Source organism: Jaculus jaculus, chromosome 1, assembly GCF_020740685.1.
Source record: "Jaculus jaculus isolate mJacJac1 chromosome 1, mJacJac1.mat.Y.cur, whole genome shotgun sequence".
NCBI classification, from domain to species: Eukaryota; Metazoa; Chordata; class Mammalia; order Rodentia; family Dipodidae; genus Jaculus; species Jaculus jaculus.
The window spans coordinates 58,686,251-58,702,640 of NC_059102.1; the positions used below are offsets into that span (position 1 = coordinate 58,686,251).

The window sequence follows — 16,390 nt, forward strand, 5'->3', positions numbered from 1 at the left end:
ATGTACCCCAGGTTGGCCTTAAACTCACAATCTCCCAGTCTCACTCTCCCCAAATCTGGGATCACAACAATGTGTAGTGCACTACCTGCTGGTTTTTACTATTTTAAAGGAATGTTGTCACTCCATTGCTTAGTAAATTTACATTGTGGAAGCACATGCCTTCTGTGGATTTGAAGGCCTGTCTGACTTGCCCTCACCCTACCCTTGAACTGGAGTAGCTCACACCCTCTGTAATTGAGCCAAAATCCACATGTTATTCCCAGGATCCTGCCCTTCCTTTTGTTTGTTTGCTTGAAGCCATAGGTATATAAAGTATGTAGAAAGAGAACAGGCTTACAGACTAGTTTCTTCTAGAACATTTCCACAGTTTGGCCATAGTGGCTGCTGGCTTTGGGGTGCTGGCCTTGTGTTTAAGGACCTGGGAAGTGATGAATCCCTTCATGGTCCTCATCTTCCAGGACTTCACATGGAGGTTCTTGTCTAGATGACCAGCCAGGACCTGGGCTAGATTTTCCGTCCTTTCTCTTGTCTGTTCAAGGACCAGTCTGGCATTGTGCCCTGGTGGGGACCCTGTATAACTGTGATCATATGTTCTAGTTTATCCCCAGAGAGTTCTCCAGAAGGCTAGTGTCTACCTTTCTTCATCCCATAGGAGTGTGTCTTCACCTCATATCCTTTGTGATAGTAACTGCAAAGGTTATTTTCCATTAGTGTTGTTGTTGAATCCTTGCAGACATGCTGGGGCATCTCAGGGCTCACCAGAGACAGGGTGGGAACTCCAACAGTGGTGTGTGGGCCTCCTGTGGTTTTGAGACAGGGTCAGTGTGTTGCCTACTCCTTGGCTCAAGGAATCCTTTTGCCTCAGCCTCCTGTAGTGCTCAGACCATCTGTAGATGTCACCGCACTTGGCTCTGCCCTACCTTCTTGTTTCAGACAGTCCTATCTGTCCCTCGAGTTGAATTTCCTTGCCCTCACTTCCTGTTCCACTGCTCCAGGCCTTTAAGGCTCCATTCAATGGCTCCTTCCTTCAGAAAGGAGTTCCTGATCCCTAGAGAACACTCTTTCAGATTCTTCTCCCTGGGCTTCTTTTAGGTATTTATTTCCCTTTGGACCAAAGACGTTCATGTTTGGCTTTTTCTGGGCTGAAATCTCCTTGAGAACAGTATCTAGTTCTCTTTTCTCTCAGGGGTTCCCAGTAACCCCAGCCATGCTCCATACGCACAAGTGATATTCAGGGGAAGAGACTGCTGTCCTCTTCCCTTTTCTTCTCCATCTACATGAGTCACCCTAAATGCATGATAATGATGCAGGATTTGAGGGTTCAGAAGGAGTCCCCAGAATTTATGAACTCCAAGTTTTGGGTTCTGCTCTACTTTAATAAAGAATTAATAAAGATGGACTCAAGAAGGATAAATTATGAATTATTAAGTTTATTATGGGGGAAGTCACAAGTTATAGGGTTTAACTAAGGGAGAAATCACAAACTGTGGAGTTTAGGAAACATGCTTCCATGTGGAATGTATAATATATAAGGTTTATTTAACAAAAATTGAGGTTTTGGGGAAAAAACTAGAGTAGAGCTGCAAGCTAAGGCTTCTAAAGAAAAGTTAGGGTGAAGCTGCAGGCACGGGAAAGCAGAATTTAGGAGCCTGTGTGGGGAGACCTGGGGGGAACCTGCATTTGCCATGTGTTTTTAGGGGAGTTCAGAGGACAAATGGTGAGGAAAATATTGAGAGAGCAGATATCAAAGCAGAGGCCAAGAGATTCAAAGAGGAAATGAATGGTGATGAGAGTTACATTCATGGTTACCTGGAGTTTAGAGAAATTCCACAGGTAGCAAGCCTACAGTTGGTGAGAGCATCCTCATGGTAGACTGGAGTGTAAGAAAAGCACGCACATGGTCAATTTAGAAACCAGAGGAAAGTCATGCATGCAATCAAAGAGGGTCGGTACCCCAAACTATAAAGCAGAGACAAGCAGAAAAGCTTAGATCAAGAAACAATGTTATGCCTGGGCATGGTGGCACACGCCTTTAATCTCAGCACTCAGGAGGCCGAGGTAGGAGGAACACCGTGAATTCAAGGCCACTGTGAGACTGCAGAGTGAATTCCAGGTAAGCCTGGGCTAGAGCCAGACCCTACCTCGAAACACACACACAAAGAGACAATGTTATGCTTGCCGCCCCCCCCCCCATCCCTCTGCCAGGCTAGGTGAGGGGAAGTCACAATCATGTGTGTCCCTGTGGCCCAAGCCAAGAGAGAGTCACACACACACACACACACACACACACACACACACACACACAATGAGGGTCGCATCCAGAGAGAAGGAGGGGCTATACCTTTTATAGTATCAGATAGATTCAGGTATGTAAGGGGAAGACCTGATTGGCGAGTAAATTTGGTAGGTGGATTTCAGAGCTAGCCTACCTGAACCATTTGATTAAGATAGCATGTTAGACAGTGGCCAGCAGAGGCTGCTATAGATCGATCTCGATTAGACACTAGATGTATTTCCTTCTTGTGCCAGGACAAGGTGGTATCTCTTGGTCCTCTTTGAGCCTCAATCCCAGACTGCCTAAAAAAAACTGCCTAAAAAAAAAGCTATCTTTCTCCTACCTTCCTTCGGTAACAAGCTGAGGAAATTTCTTTTATAATGTTTCCATGTTCATAGAATTCAAATGAATGTGTAAGGAGGCAGGGATTATTTATGATGTTTCATCTATTACGCATGCCACCCTGGATCTTGCTGTGTCTTTTAATTTCCTTTCTCTATCATGGTGGCCCTCCCTCGCTTTTGTTGTGGTGTCTTGGGGCTTTGCTTTTAGCCAGTGGACGCAAACTGCCGTGCGCAACCCCCAGAGGCTATTCGTTCTAAGCGGAGGAGGCTCTCAGGACAAGGGCTGTCTCTGGTAGCGCCTCTTTTCTTCTGCTTCTCTCATTTCTTATGAGTTTAAGTGTCTTATGGCTCTGACCATTTTTTTTTTAAATTGCAGTGAAATTGACAGTGAAATGCACAGATCTTATTATGCAGTCCATTGAGGTTTTTACCAATGTGTGCCCTCATCTTGACACACCTATAAACTCATGTTACACCCAAAACAAGGTTCAGAGCATTCTTATCACTCCAGAAAGTTCTTTGGCATCCCTTTTCAGGCAGTCTCTACTCTTGCAGGCAACAACTATTCCTATTTCCTTTATCATTACGCCTGCTCTTGAATTTCTTATAAACGGAGTCAGTGGTATATAACTTTCTGGTGTGACTTGTTCAGCATATTTTAGAGACACACTCATGTATTAGTTCTGTTGTTTTTGGACATTTGGGTGGTCTCTATTTTAGGGATAATGTGAATAAAATTTCTATGGACATTATAGCTTGGTTTTGTGGGGGAGGGGAGTCTGTTTTCCTTTCTATCCAGTAAATACTTGGATATAGAATTGCTGGGTTATGTGGTAAAGATACTTAAACTTACCAGCAACTGCTGAACAATGTTCTTACATAATTGGGAAAATAAATATTCATAATTTAATATGAATAGCTCGTTCTCTTATTAGACGGCTTCAACTTGCATTTCTAGCAGCAACTCTCACAGCTCTACACACAGTAGTTTCTCTACTGTTTTGCCAGTCCTATGGGGCTAAACAGAGAGCTCATAGTTGCCATAATTTAACTTGCAATCCCTTGATTTCTAAAGAAGGCCCCAGCATGTTTTTAGTTTTATTTTTTAAAGCCAACCAGAAAATTCTAACATCGAAATAGAAGGTAGAAGTTTAGCATTTGAAACTGGGGTAGGGGGGTGGTTTCTACAGGTTTGTTTGAGGGTCAGGGCAAGAGACTGATGAGGCAGAGGCAGGATTAAAACTGAAGGTGCAGTGTCCCAGCTGGCAAGGACAGGGCCAGAGCAGGAATACAAGCACACTGTGGCCTGCAGCCATGCGCACAGAGCCTCAGGCTTTCCTTGAAGCAAGTGGGGACAGTGCTTGTCATTCATGACCATCTATGTAATGATTAAACTTTCAAACAGTCCCGATTCAAGGGATTAAGTTGCATGCATCTACCTGGCTCACTCTAAAACGACCGCAGATAGCAGAAGTTTCTGTGTACTTGGACATCTGGCGTTGGGAGCGTAGTGCAGACTTGATGGAGCCTGCCCAGGCATTGGCATTTCTTCACTGAATGCCTTTGAGCAGGGATGAACTAGGGTGGAGTGCTGTTTTCACTTTTTTTTTTAATTGACAACTTGCATAATTATAGGCAATAAATCATGATAATTCCCTCCCTTCCCCACTTTCCCTTCACATATCTATCCTTCATCATATCTCAGCCCCCTCTCTTTTATATTGATGTCATCATCTTTTCCTCCTATTATGAGGGTCTTGTGTAGGTAGTACCAGGCATTGTGAGGCCATGTGTATTCAGGCCATTTTGTATCTGGAAGGTTGCATTGTAAGGAGTCCTACCCCTCCTTTGGTATATGTATATTTTTTGGTGGGGGGGGGATTTCAAGGTAGGGTCTCACTCTAGCCCAGGCTGACCTAGAATTCACTATGTAGTCTCAGGGTGATCCTTCTACCTCTGCCTCCAGAATGCTGAGATTAAAGATGTGCATCACCATGCCCAGCTTGGCTCTTACCTTCTTTCTGCCACCTTTTCTGCAATGGACTCTGAGCCTTGGAAGATAGAGATGTCTTGGTATGGAACACTGCATTGTCACTTCTCAGCACTATGGTGCTTTTTGAGTTATCCCAGTGGTTGCCACCATCTGAAAGAGAAGCTTCTCTAACTAAAAGTGAGAGTGGCATTAGTATATGGACATGTACTTTAAGAAAAATGCTAAAAGCATAATACATGCATTTAGCCAGACAATAGCAGTCTTTACTCCCCTAGGGCTCATGACCTCCCCACTTCCTGCCCCGCCATGGGCTTTTGACTAGGTTTTCAGTACCAGGCATGTATTTCCCTCCTGTGGAGCAGGCCTCAAGCCCAATTAGAGAGCAGTTGGTTTCCACTACAACAGACATGCCATGTGGCCTTGCTGACCAGTCTTAATGCTTGCAATATCCATTATTGTTTATCACCATTGATGATTTCTCTTTCCTATAGTGCTACATGCAGCATACCTTTTTCCAGCTTTCTGTCAGCTGGTCTACAAGGAGGAGGCTTTCAGTTGAGCTCCAGCTTGATTTCTCAGTGACCTTGCAGCCCAAGCATGTGGGATCTTCAGCAATAGGGCCTTACATCTATTTCAGGTGGGACACCAAGAGCCTTGGCAATGGCCTGTGATGTTTTGGGGTCATCAGGTACCACCCTAGCCAACAACTCACTGGAAGGTATCAAATGGAGTGCTTTTTAAGATGAGACCTAGCAAAGCCAAGGAAATAGAGGTCTGATACAAGGTCTGGAGGCTTGCACCAAAAACCAGGAATAGAAAGCACACTGAGTCATGTCAAGAAAGTGAATGTGGTTCCTGTGAGCAGAAGGGCTGACTGGAGACTGCTGTCATCTCTGGGAGGGCTCACTTGTTTTCCCCAGTAGTGCTGTTGGCACGAACTGAGGAACTACTCAGCTGGAGACCTAGCGGAGGTTCCTCCTCCAGGTCTCCAGCTAATGTTTTCCTGCTGAATTCAATTAATGGGAGGGGGCCACTGGCTGTGAGAGAGGGGTAAAGGGAAGCTGGGGATTGTGAGAGATGGGGGTGGTGCACATCTATTGAGACCTTGCTTAGAGAAAGCATATTGATAGTCCTTTAGAAGGTGAGGGGCTAGTGTCAACATTAACAGTAATATGGATCATCAAACATGTGAGACAGTCGTGGAAAGATTCCACTGCAGACAGCTTTGTGCCTCTGTGTGTGGGTTATGGATTTGAGGCATGGGGTCATGGCTGAGGTTGTGGTCTCTGTAGACAAACAGAAGGAATATGGACATGAAGGAATGGACTGATAGGGCTTATAAAGCCTGTCAGGGAAACTCTAGTTGTCATTCTTTATAATCGTGATCAAATTTATATCAAAACTTGATAAAGTAATGCATCCCTTCTCATGTGATTTTAAGATAAGGAGTGAAAACTTAGGTTCCATGGGGTCCTTGAAGAGGTCAAAGTAATTCATGTGAACAAAAGGAAGAACACTGGTTGCCTGTGGGAAGGATGTGAGTGGGCAGAGACTGATGGACAAGAGGCATGAGGGCATTTTCTCTGCATGTGGTAATGTTCTGTTTTTTTAAAATTTTTATTTATTTGAGAGAGAGAGACAGATAGAGAAAGAGGCAGGGAGAGAGAGGGAGTGAGAGGGAGTGAGAGGGAGTGAGAGGATGGGCACACCAGGGCCTCCAGCCCTGCAATGGAACTCCAGACACATGTGCCACCTTGTGCATCTGGCTTATGTGGGTCCTGGGGAATTCAACCTGGGCCTTTTGGCTTTGCAGGCAAGCACCTTAAATGCTAAGCCATGTCTCCAGCCCTTGGTTTATAAAAACTACTTTATTTATTTGTTTGAGAGAGGGATGGAGGGAGGAAGAGAGGGAGACTGACTGGGTGGTTCAGGGCCTTTAGCCACTACAAATGAACTCCAGACACATGTGCTATTTTGTACATCTGGCTTTTGTAGGTCCTGGGGAATTAAACCTGGATCCTTTACCTTTGCAGGCAAATACCTTAGCCAGTAAGCCATCTCTCCAGCCCATGTCCTGTTTTGATAAAGGTTTATGTGACACGGGTGTGTGTATTGATCAAAACTCAAGTGATATACTTAAGATTTGGATGTAATTTTTATGCATATGCAAATTTTATACCAAAAGAAAAAGCACAGCTTCCCATCCCACCACCATTACTATAACTAGTGGTTAGGAATCTTAAATTCAGTAAGAGAAAATGGCTTCTCCCTCTCCTCTCTTAGAATGGAAAATAGTGTGAATGTTCAGTCTCTTGAAGGTTACTCAAGAGCTTTGCAGCTAGTGAAGTGAGAGCTACCTAATGAACAGTTAGTGAATGAAGCACCCTCTTTCCTTTTTGGAAGAAAACATCACCTCCAACAGCTCAGGCAGCAGAGGAGGAAATGCCCTCTGCCCTCAGGGTATGGGTCTTATCTGCCAAACCAGCTGTGCCTTATTTTCACAGCTTGACTCAAGAAAAACTTGGAACAGTAACCAGAAGTTTGCAGCTCTCACTGAAAACGTCACCAGATCATTCATCAATTACCATTTCAAATAAAAACCTACAATTGCGCTGGAGATGGGTACCAGGAGGTCTCTCTAAGTTTACGCAACCCAGGGGAACTGCCCACCAGATGCCTCATGGGCTTCTTGCACACCCGTGGTGGGCTGCACTGCCCTGCCATCTTGGAGTCCAGGGCAGCCGTGTGATTGGATTTGGCCATGAAGTTGTAAGCTAAAGGGATGAGCATCATTTGCCAGGAGAAGCTTTCATAGAGGATTGTCAGCTCTGATAAGTGAAATGTCAGTCATGCCAGGGCACCGAGATGATAGATGTTCCATAAGTCTGAGTCCCCCAGGGAACATGACAGGCAGAGATGCTTCTGACCTGCTGTGGACTTGTGGTATGCCTGCAAAAAAAAAAAAAAAAGAAAAAAAGAAAAAAAAATCACGTTTACTAAAGGCTGTGGGATCTGGGCTTGGGCTTGTTTCTGTAGCGTACCCTTTCTTACCCTGACTGATCCAGGCATTGCCTGACATGGAAACCTGCCACAACTTGTTCTGTAGAATTGGTGCTCTGTGGCCTGTCAAGGGTGCTTTTTCTGAATATTTGAATCACTGTTCTGCTTCTTTCCTGAAGGTGGACTTAGGTGAAGGCAAGATTTGCTTCTGTTGTGAAGAATTCCAGCCAGCCAAGTGCACAGACAAAGAAAATGCCTTGAAACTCTTTCCTGTTCAGCCCTGTAGCGCTGTTCACCTTCTCCTCAAGGTATGTTGGGTAGACTACAGCCCACCAAGAACTACACCATCAAACACTCAAAGGCAGCCACGTGATTTATGACCATTTTGATATTGCCCTTCAGTAATCACGCTGCTGAAAACAAATACCAGCCATTCCTCACTAAGAACCAAAGTCAGATCTTAGTGTAGAAAGAACTACATATTCTTTGCTTTTTTAAATTATTTATTTATGAGAGAGAGAATGAGCATGCCAGGGCCTCTTAGCCATTGCAAATGAACTCCAGATGCATGGGTCCTAGGGAATCAAACTGGGTCCTTAGGCTTTGTAGGTAACCACTCAAATATTAAGCCATCTCTCCAGCCCCAGCCACAGATTTTTGTGTCATAAATTATATATGGGGATATTTCCTTGTGTTCAAGAATTGTAAACTGAAAAAAAATGGAAAGAAGCTTAACTATATATGTATATGTTTATGGGTATCTTTATGCACACACATACACGATGATGCTGTTAACAAGGTCATTAGGTTGCATGCTGATGTTCGTGTGACGTGTGAGGCATATGGCCTATGGGATGTTGCCATTCTGTGACAGATAGACTGAGGAGAGAGATCAGCTAGAAGACTCAGAGAAATTCAAGTTCTTTATATTGTGCTTAATAGACAATACCTATAATAAGCAAAAGAACAAAATAAACAAGTGATCCAGCTCAAAGAGAAATGCAAAGGTAGCCTTTCCTGGGAACTTGGACAAAAGTCTGTAGTCTGTTGGTGGGCTTGACAAAAATCAGTTGGTGAATCCAAAAGTTATTAGTTTGGGGACAGTCTGCCACCAACAGTTTTTTTAGATCTTTGTTTTGAGTTTATTTTTGTGGGGAGGAGAGATCTGAGAAAGAGAGAAAGAGAAAGGGAGTAGAGAGGGAGAGAGGTGCCAGTTTTGGGCTATGCAGGATGTTAAAATGGCCAGCTTTCTTTGGCTTTTGCATAGTTGGAACCTGAATCACCCTGAACTTTCTAAGTCTGACTTAGCTTGTGGGGAGGGAAAGCCCCACTAAGGAGCCAGGGCTGTAGCCACAGCAACTGGTGGAGTGGCCCGAGCTGCTATTTTGAGACACGTGCTTGGAGGAGAGAGGTCGTATTTATTCCCCTGCTGTGTCCTAGTTGGGCACCTGGGGCAGCACTGCCAGGTTCTCCCAAAATAGAACAAGTGGTTACGAATTGAACAGCAGGTTGCCACGCCAGGAAGCCGGCAGTCGCTATCCCAGGGGACACAATTTCAGAAGATAACCTTGCTGCTCTCCTGGAAGAAACATTTCTAGATGGTATTTGGATACTTGACGAAGGAAATACAGTTGTCTCTCAGTATCTAGGAGGAATTGGCTCCAGGATCCCCGAGGAGACCAAAATCTGTCTTGCCTGAACCCTTCTCTATGTGGCATAGAATTTTTATAAGCCCTGCACACATCCTCCAGTATGTTTAAGCCAGCTATAGATTGTTTGCAATATCTCATGCTATGTAAGTATTTTAAAATGCGACAAGAAAAAAATCTATATGTTCATCACAGGCAAATCCTTTTTCTGAGTGTTCTCCATCTCTGGCTGGCTGAATCAGTGACTATGAGAGGGGGGAGGGGAGACTAATTGCACTCTCATCATACAGCTCTTTCTGAGATAGGAAGCTTCTAATAGAAGTTGTTCCATTATTATCTTTCATGCGTGAGATGGAGTCTTGCTATGTGTTAGTGTAGGCTGGCCCGGAATTGGCAATCCTTCTGCCTTAGCCTTGATGGTACTGGGATTGTGGATATGTACCACTGTGCCCAACTTTATTTTTTTTTTTTTTTTTTTTTAGGTAGGGTCTCACTTTAGCCAAGCTCACCTGGAATTCACTATGTAGTCCCAGGCTGGCTTGAACACTGGCCTCCTACCTCTGCCTCCCAAGTGCTGGGATTAAAGGTGTGGGATTAAAGGTATTAAATTGCTGGGATCACAGATCCTGAAATAAGATTTAAACCTTGAGAAGCTCACACTTGTGCAGAGCATTGTCAAAGTGGGGAGCAAATTCAGCACCCCCTATAAGCCAGATGCCACCTCAACCTCCCACATGCTTCTCAGGACAGTGTTGTTCTGCATATGACTATACACTGCGTCTGGTCTTCTGCACTAACGTACTCAGTGGTCTCATTTTCCTATGTTCCAGAAAGTACTCTTTGCCCTGTGTGCCTTGAATGCCCTGACCACCACTGTGTGCTTGGTGGCCGCTGCCCTTCGCTACCTCCAGATATTCGCCACAAGAAGGTCGTGCATCGTAAGTTTCGGCACTGCACTGGATTTGGGTTGAGCCAGCCACAGCCGTGTAGCATAAGCCATGCTTTCTTCCCATGCTCTGCGTGACGGCCACTCACTGACGTGTGCTTAACCAGGATGAAGCCCAGATTTCTGCAGAAGAAGTGGAAGACCACGGGCGGATCCCTGGCCCTGATGACTTCGTGCCACCAGTGCCTCCCCCTTCTTACTTTGCCACCTTTTACTCCTGCACGCCACGGATGAATCGCAGGTATCTTCCCAAGTACCCCTGGGACTCTGTGTTTTGAAAACTGAAGAGTTTCTAGAGCTCACAGTGTGAGCATCCACTTTTCTCTAAAATCTAGTCATATTGTATTGTTTCCAACTTGCTTTTTCTCTGTCTCCTTGATTCCTGCTTTTGTCTGATCAACCAGATGAAACCAAAGAGAAGTCAAACCTTGACCTAGAGATATACTTTTTCAATTTCAATTAGCTTCTTAAGGAAAACTGACACCCAGGGAGATAACAGCTGTAATTTGACATGATTGAGTGTCTCTGTTGCCCTGGAAACGCTCCCAGTTAGGCCAAATCGATGTTTCATTTTAACACCATCAGCAGAACTCAGTAGTCTTGAAATTCTTTGCAGCCATTAAGAAAAGATCCATTATTAATTGCCTTTCTTTGGTTTAGAAAAAAAGGCATGTTTATTGTTCTATGTTTATTGTTCTTTTTCAAGTTCTAGCTCAAAATTTGACCACCTTATAAATCTCAGGAATTATTTGTAGAATGAAACATTCATTGTTAAGTCATTAGTGACTTCTAGAATGACCTCAGTTGGGCTGGAGAAATGGCTTCACAGTTGAGATGCTTGCCTGCAAAGCCTAAGGACCCAGGTTCGATTCCCCAGGACCCATGTAAGCCAGATGCACAAGGTGACACATGTATCTAGAGTTCATTTGCAGTGGTTAGAGGCCCTGGCATGCCCATTCTCCCTCTCTCTCACCTCTTTCTCTCTCTCAAATAAAAGAAAAAAAAAAGACCTCACTCACTTATGAATTCAACAAACATTTATTAATCCTCCACTGCTTACACATTTCTGTGTTTTGAATAGAAATTCAAAATGAGTTTACCTGATTCCTCCCATCCAATCTAGGAGTTTACAGTCTAAGCCATTAAAATGAGTATTGGAGGCTAGGCATGGTGGTGCATTCCTTTAATCCCAGTACTCAGGAAGCAGAGGTAAGAGGATTGTTGTGAGTTTGAGGCCACCCTAAGACTACATAGTGAATTCCAGGTAAGCCTGGGCTAGAGCAAGATCCTACCTTGAAAAACCAATAAATAAATAAATAAATAAATAAATAAATAAATAAATAAAAAAAAACAAAAGAGTGTTGGGAGGATCACAGAAGTACTCAAAAGAGGAAAGGCAGTGCCCAGAGGAGGGCCACCAAATCCAGAACAGTGAGCTGGGTCAGATAGTCATGCATGGTTTTTTGGAAGAAGTGACTTAAGCTGAGTTAAGCAAATTGTATTTAGGATGAGAAAGGAAAACCGGTAAATTCCTTAGAAACACTAGCATCTTTAGCAGGAGTTTCTGAAGCTGGCATTTATGTTTTGATATATCTGTATACATGTAGAATCATCAAACAAATTTGGTAGCAGGCCTGGTGTTATTGAAAAACATTTTTTAATGTTTTTGGTTTTAATATATGAATTTGAAATAGATCCCCCTTAAGTATTGCATATTGCAACCTGTAGTTGAAGGTATCATAATACTTACATTGGCAAATAGTATAAACAGTGATATTTAAATAATTCTTCATTGTCCCCACTTTAAAGAGGCAAGTGGCAGAATAAGAGGAGGCAGGGGTGAAGACAGGGGGCCAGTTATAACCAGGAAGACTGGGGGAGGAAAAGAAGTTCAGCAGAAAAATTGACTTTAAACCCAGAAAACAGCGCCACCATTTTAATCAGGTACAGAGAACATTTGTTTTCTCAAGTCTGCTTCTCTATAACGGTACTGTTTGTCTTAGTAATCGTGAGAGCCTTTAAACATTTCTTTACTAAAATCTTAAATTATTTATAGCATTGTTATTGGGGCTATAAAGTGGTCACATTCCAAATAAATACAAATCCTTTTGTCAACTTGTTTTGGGGTTGTTATATCAGGTTCATTGGGAAACAGAATACCAGCCATTGTCTCCCTTTCCCATTATTCTTTTTGTGGTTTTTCGAGGTAGAGTTTTGTTCTAGCCCCGGCTGATCTTGAATTTACTATGTAGTCTCAGGCTGGCGCTGGCCTCAAACTCGTGGCAATCCTCCTACCTCTGCCTCCCAAGTGCTGGAATTAAAGGCATGCGCCACCACACCTGGCTCCCATTATTCCTTTCTTTTCTTTCCATTATTCTTAATATGGTTCTGTTTTGAAAGTTCACCCACCCTACCTCCCACACCTGGCACACTGCCTGGCATGGAGCAGGCATTCAGCTGGGGTGTTATCCGTCCAGTGACCACCTGAAGGAAGACACTGATTCCGCCTACTGGATCCAGCTTTGGCTCTGAACCACAGCACTGCTCACCTAGTGCTTTAACTTAACTCATCCTTTCATATAGTCGCCTAACAAATAGTGAATTTCTCTCATGAATCAGACATTAGGGAAACCAGGCAAGAGACTTTTGTCATGTAAGAGATAATTGAAATTTCTTGAGTCCTTAGTTGTCATTGTTACTGGGTGTACCAGTGTACTGGCATTTAATACATTCACAGCGTTGTGCAACCCTGCCTCCATCTAATTCCAGGGCACTACCCTGAGTTAGTGCCACCTCCGCAAAATAGTCACTTGCTCCCATCCCTCCCCACAGCACCTGGCACCACTTGCCTCTTTCTGTGGATTATTTGGTTTTTGGGCTGGTGGACTCAGAAGGAATGAACGTGTTACATTTTTTACTCTGTCACTCACCTAAGGACCTCTGGGCAGACCATCAGAGGAGTGCCTTAGATTGCTGTCCCTCTCCTGGACTGGGCCATGGTCATGTGTGTGTGCTGGGGAGCTGAGTGGCTTGCCCATAGTCTTGAGGCAAAGGCTAACAGGTCCAGAAGCTACAGCAGGGAACCTCCTGATGCCCAGGCGCTTTTTCTAGGATGGTTGGTCCTGATGTCATTCCACTGCCACACATCTATGGAGCACGAATCAAAGGTGTGGAAGTGTTCTGTCCCCTGGACCCCCCACCTCCATATGAAGCTGTAGTGAGCCAGATGGACCAGGACCAGGTATGTCCAGAGCTTCTCTAAGTACATTGCAAGCAGGAAATGTGGCCCCTCACTGGGCGCTACAGGGAGACTGTGCCCACACATCATCTGAAGGACTTCACTGGGGTCCCAGAAGCAGCGAGCTAAACATCAACCAAATGACTCTCTTTTTATCCATCCCCTGTGATGCAGGGGTCTTCATTCCAAATGCCAGAAGGACCAGAAGCTACTGCGAACCCACTGGAGCCGGTTTGCATACAGGTGACTCAAGGTAATTGGACACACGTTCCCTGCCGGAAGCCCGGATGCAGGAGACTGGAACAGGGCAGAATAATGATCTGGCTGGTGTTTTACTAGGGGCCAGGTATTGCTGGAGCAAATGGTTTTCAGGTTTAAAAATACTATCCACTGCCAGGTGTGGTGGCACACGCCTTTAATCCCAGTACTCGGGAGGCAGAGGTAGGAGGATCTCTGTGAGTTCAAGGCCAGCCTGAGACTACATAGTGAATTCCAGGGCAGCCAGGGCTAGAGTGAGACCCTACCTCGAAAATAGACTATATACTTATTCTCAGGAATCTTTGAAATAGATTAGAACTTAATTTACTATTCCCATGTTTTCTAATCTATGATGCCTTTGTCCTATTAAAGTGAGCTGGGCTCCTTTGAAGGACCCTAAGTTTCCTGATTGCAGGGTGGTTTGCTGTGTGGTCACCCTGATTTTTATGACCTAGGGCTTAAGGCATGCTGCTTTAATGCCTGGGGTATTCAGGTCGATGGTAATTAACAAGAGTCGATTTACATTTATCCTTGTAATTTAAGGACTCCCGTTGTCAGAGCTTTCTCTCTTTAGGGAGGTTTTAAATGGCCCAGAGAACTGTCCACCATGACAAAATTGCAGATGGTCATAAATAATGAATCAACTTCAGCTATTTTAGATGGAGGTAATTTTTCAGCAGGTCTTCTCCTCATCTTCTCTGGGCCATTGGGAACAGCCCAGTGTAGGCTAGGCAGCTGAGCCCTCTGCTGGCTTTGGCTCTGCAGCCCCGCAGCCCCCCTCATCAGTGGTGGCCTCCCCCCGTCCCCACCCCCAAGCCAGTGCTCCCTGGATGGTCGCGAGCTCTGGAGCCTCCTATCTTCCTCTCTGGCCTGCATCCCCATGCTCTGGTGACAAAGACTCAGCTCGCTGGGGCACTGGTTGTGGGGGTGCTGTTGTGTGGCTTGCCTTCTTAATTTTGCCCTTGGGCTTGTCAGGAAGTTTTGTTTATTTGTGTTAGGTGTAACAGGGCAATTTGGAGAGCAAGATTTTGCCTTTAGTGGTGGGAAATAAAAACTGGGCCAGCAGCCTAAGTAAATGTTATGAACTCTGTTACCCTTGCTCCGGCAGGTTTGGGCTCACAGGTGTTTCCTGCCCAACATTTCAAGGGCTGCAGCTGGCGAAATAATTTATGTTTCTTCTATTAAAAAAAATCAGGTGGAGACGTTCCTAACACACCTGGTGAAGAATCTGTATCAACTCCCAGTTCAAACCTGGTACATCCACCAAGAAGCAGGAAAGCCTTCCCACCTCTGAGGACAAGATCGAAGAGTGATCCCGTGCTGCACCACTCCGAGGACAGAGGTGATGTCCTTCCCCACCCTCTTCCCAGGCCACGGCCCTCCTTTGCCTGAACGTGCCAAGTTGAAGCAGGTGGCTCTCGCCAGCCAAGGGCCCCATAAGTTTAAGCAGAATCTTCAAGGAGTTTAAGAGGTTTGGGGAAGATAAGATATTCTTTCCATAGCTGCCTCTTTTTCTTTTTTTGGTTGACGAATTAGGCTTGGAAGTCACTGTCAAAGCATCTGATTGCATTCAGTACTGTGCTAGGTACAGGGAAAAGTTCACCCTGAAGGCTACTTGTTAGCAATACTGTAGAATTAAATCACAGGGGTGTATGATTTTACCCTCTTTCCTATAAGTTAAGATCTGTTATCCTTTTTCCTGTGTGTGTGTAGATTTAGTCATTGAAATCTGACTTTGTTTATCCTAAGAACTTTGGATTCAAGGGAGCATACTCCAACCCTTCCTCTCTTCTCTGTTTTGAGTTTTGCTTATATATAAGCATTAAATATGTTAAAAGTGTAAAAATGATAATACTAGACCAGGCGTGGTGGCACATGCCTTTAATCTCAACACTTGAGAAGCAGAGGTAGAAGGATCCCTGTGAGGTCAAGGCCACCTGAAACTATATAGTGAATTTCAGATCAGCTCGAGCTAGCGTGAGACCCCACCTTGAAAAAAGCAACAAAGAAATGATAATACTGAGTATTTTTCTGAACATACTACTACCTGAACATCTCCAAACATCTCTCATTATAGAGCACTATAAAAAAAAATGAAGGGTGGGCTGGAGAGATGGCTTAGAAGTTAAGCTCTTGCCTGTGAAGTCTAAGGACCCTGGTTTTAGGCTCGATTCCCCAGGACCCACTTTAGCCAGGTGCACAAGGGGGCCCACATGTCTGGAGTTCATTTGCAGTGGCTGGAGGCCCTGGCATACCCATTCTTCTATATATCTGCCTCTTTCTCTGTCACTCTCAAATAAATAAATAAAAATAAAAATAATTTTAAAAAATGAAGAGAAAGCAAAAGTAACTGTTCCAGTAATTGTCCCTTGCTCTTCTGAAACGATGCAAACTAACTTTGGACAGCCTGCAATCTTGTTTCCTCGGGGGGCCTGTCTGGCCCTTATAGTCTCTGTTCTGTCCTGTTGACAGTGGGTCATTTGCCACAGCTCTGGACTTACGTGGGGGCCCCAAAGGACACTCGTCTTCTCTTGCAGGAGCTTCCAGGTGGGGAGTAAGTCCTGCCTCCTGGGACTAGCTTTGCATCTCTGAGACCCAGTAGACTGGGCAGCCTGGCCTCTGATTCCAAGACCCACCTTCACCATGGGTCTCCTGTACCCCATGGGCCAGCTGAGGACTCAAGCTGA

At 44.6% G+C, this 16,390-nt stretch overlaps 1 protein-coding gene across 1 annotated transcript in view; it reads left to right on the plus strand.

The window, feature by feature from the left end:
* Fam189a2 (family with sequence similarity 189 member A2) overlaps positions 1-16,390 on the plus strand; it is a 64,244-nt gene that overhangs the window by 39,900 nt on the left and 7,954 nt on the right. The window contains exons 4-9 of the mRNA XM_004652985.2: positions 7,792-7,920; positions 10,092-10,199; positions 10,315-10,448; positions 13,319-13,448; positions 13,620-13,698; positions 14,899-15,045. Of these exons, the coding sequence (XP_004653042.2) occupies positions 7,792-7,920; positions 10,092-10,199; positions 10,315-10,448; positions 13,319-13,448; positions 13,620-13,698; positions 14,899-15,045 (727 nt within the window). The remainder of the gene's footprint in view (positions 1-7,791; positions 7,921-10,091; positions 10,200-10,314; positions 10,449-13,318; positions 13,449-13,619; positions 13,699-14,898; positions 15,046-16,390) is intronic.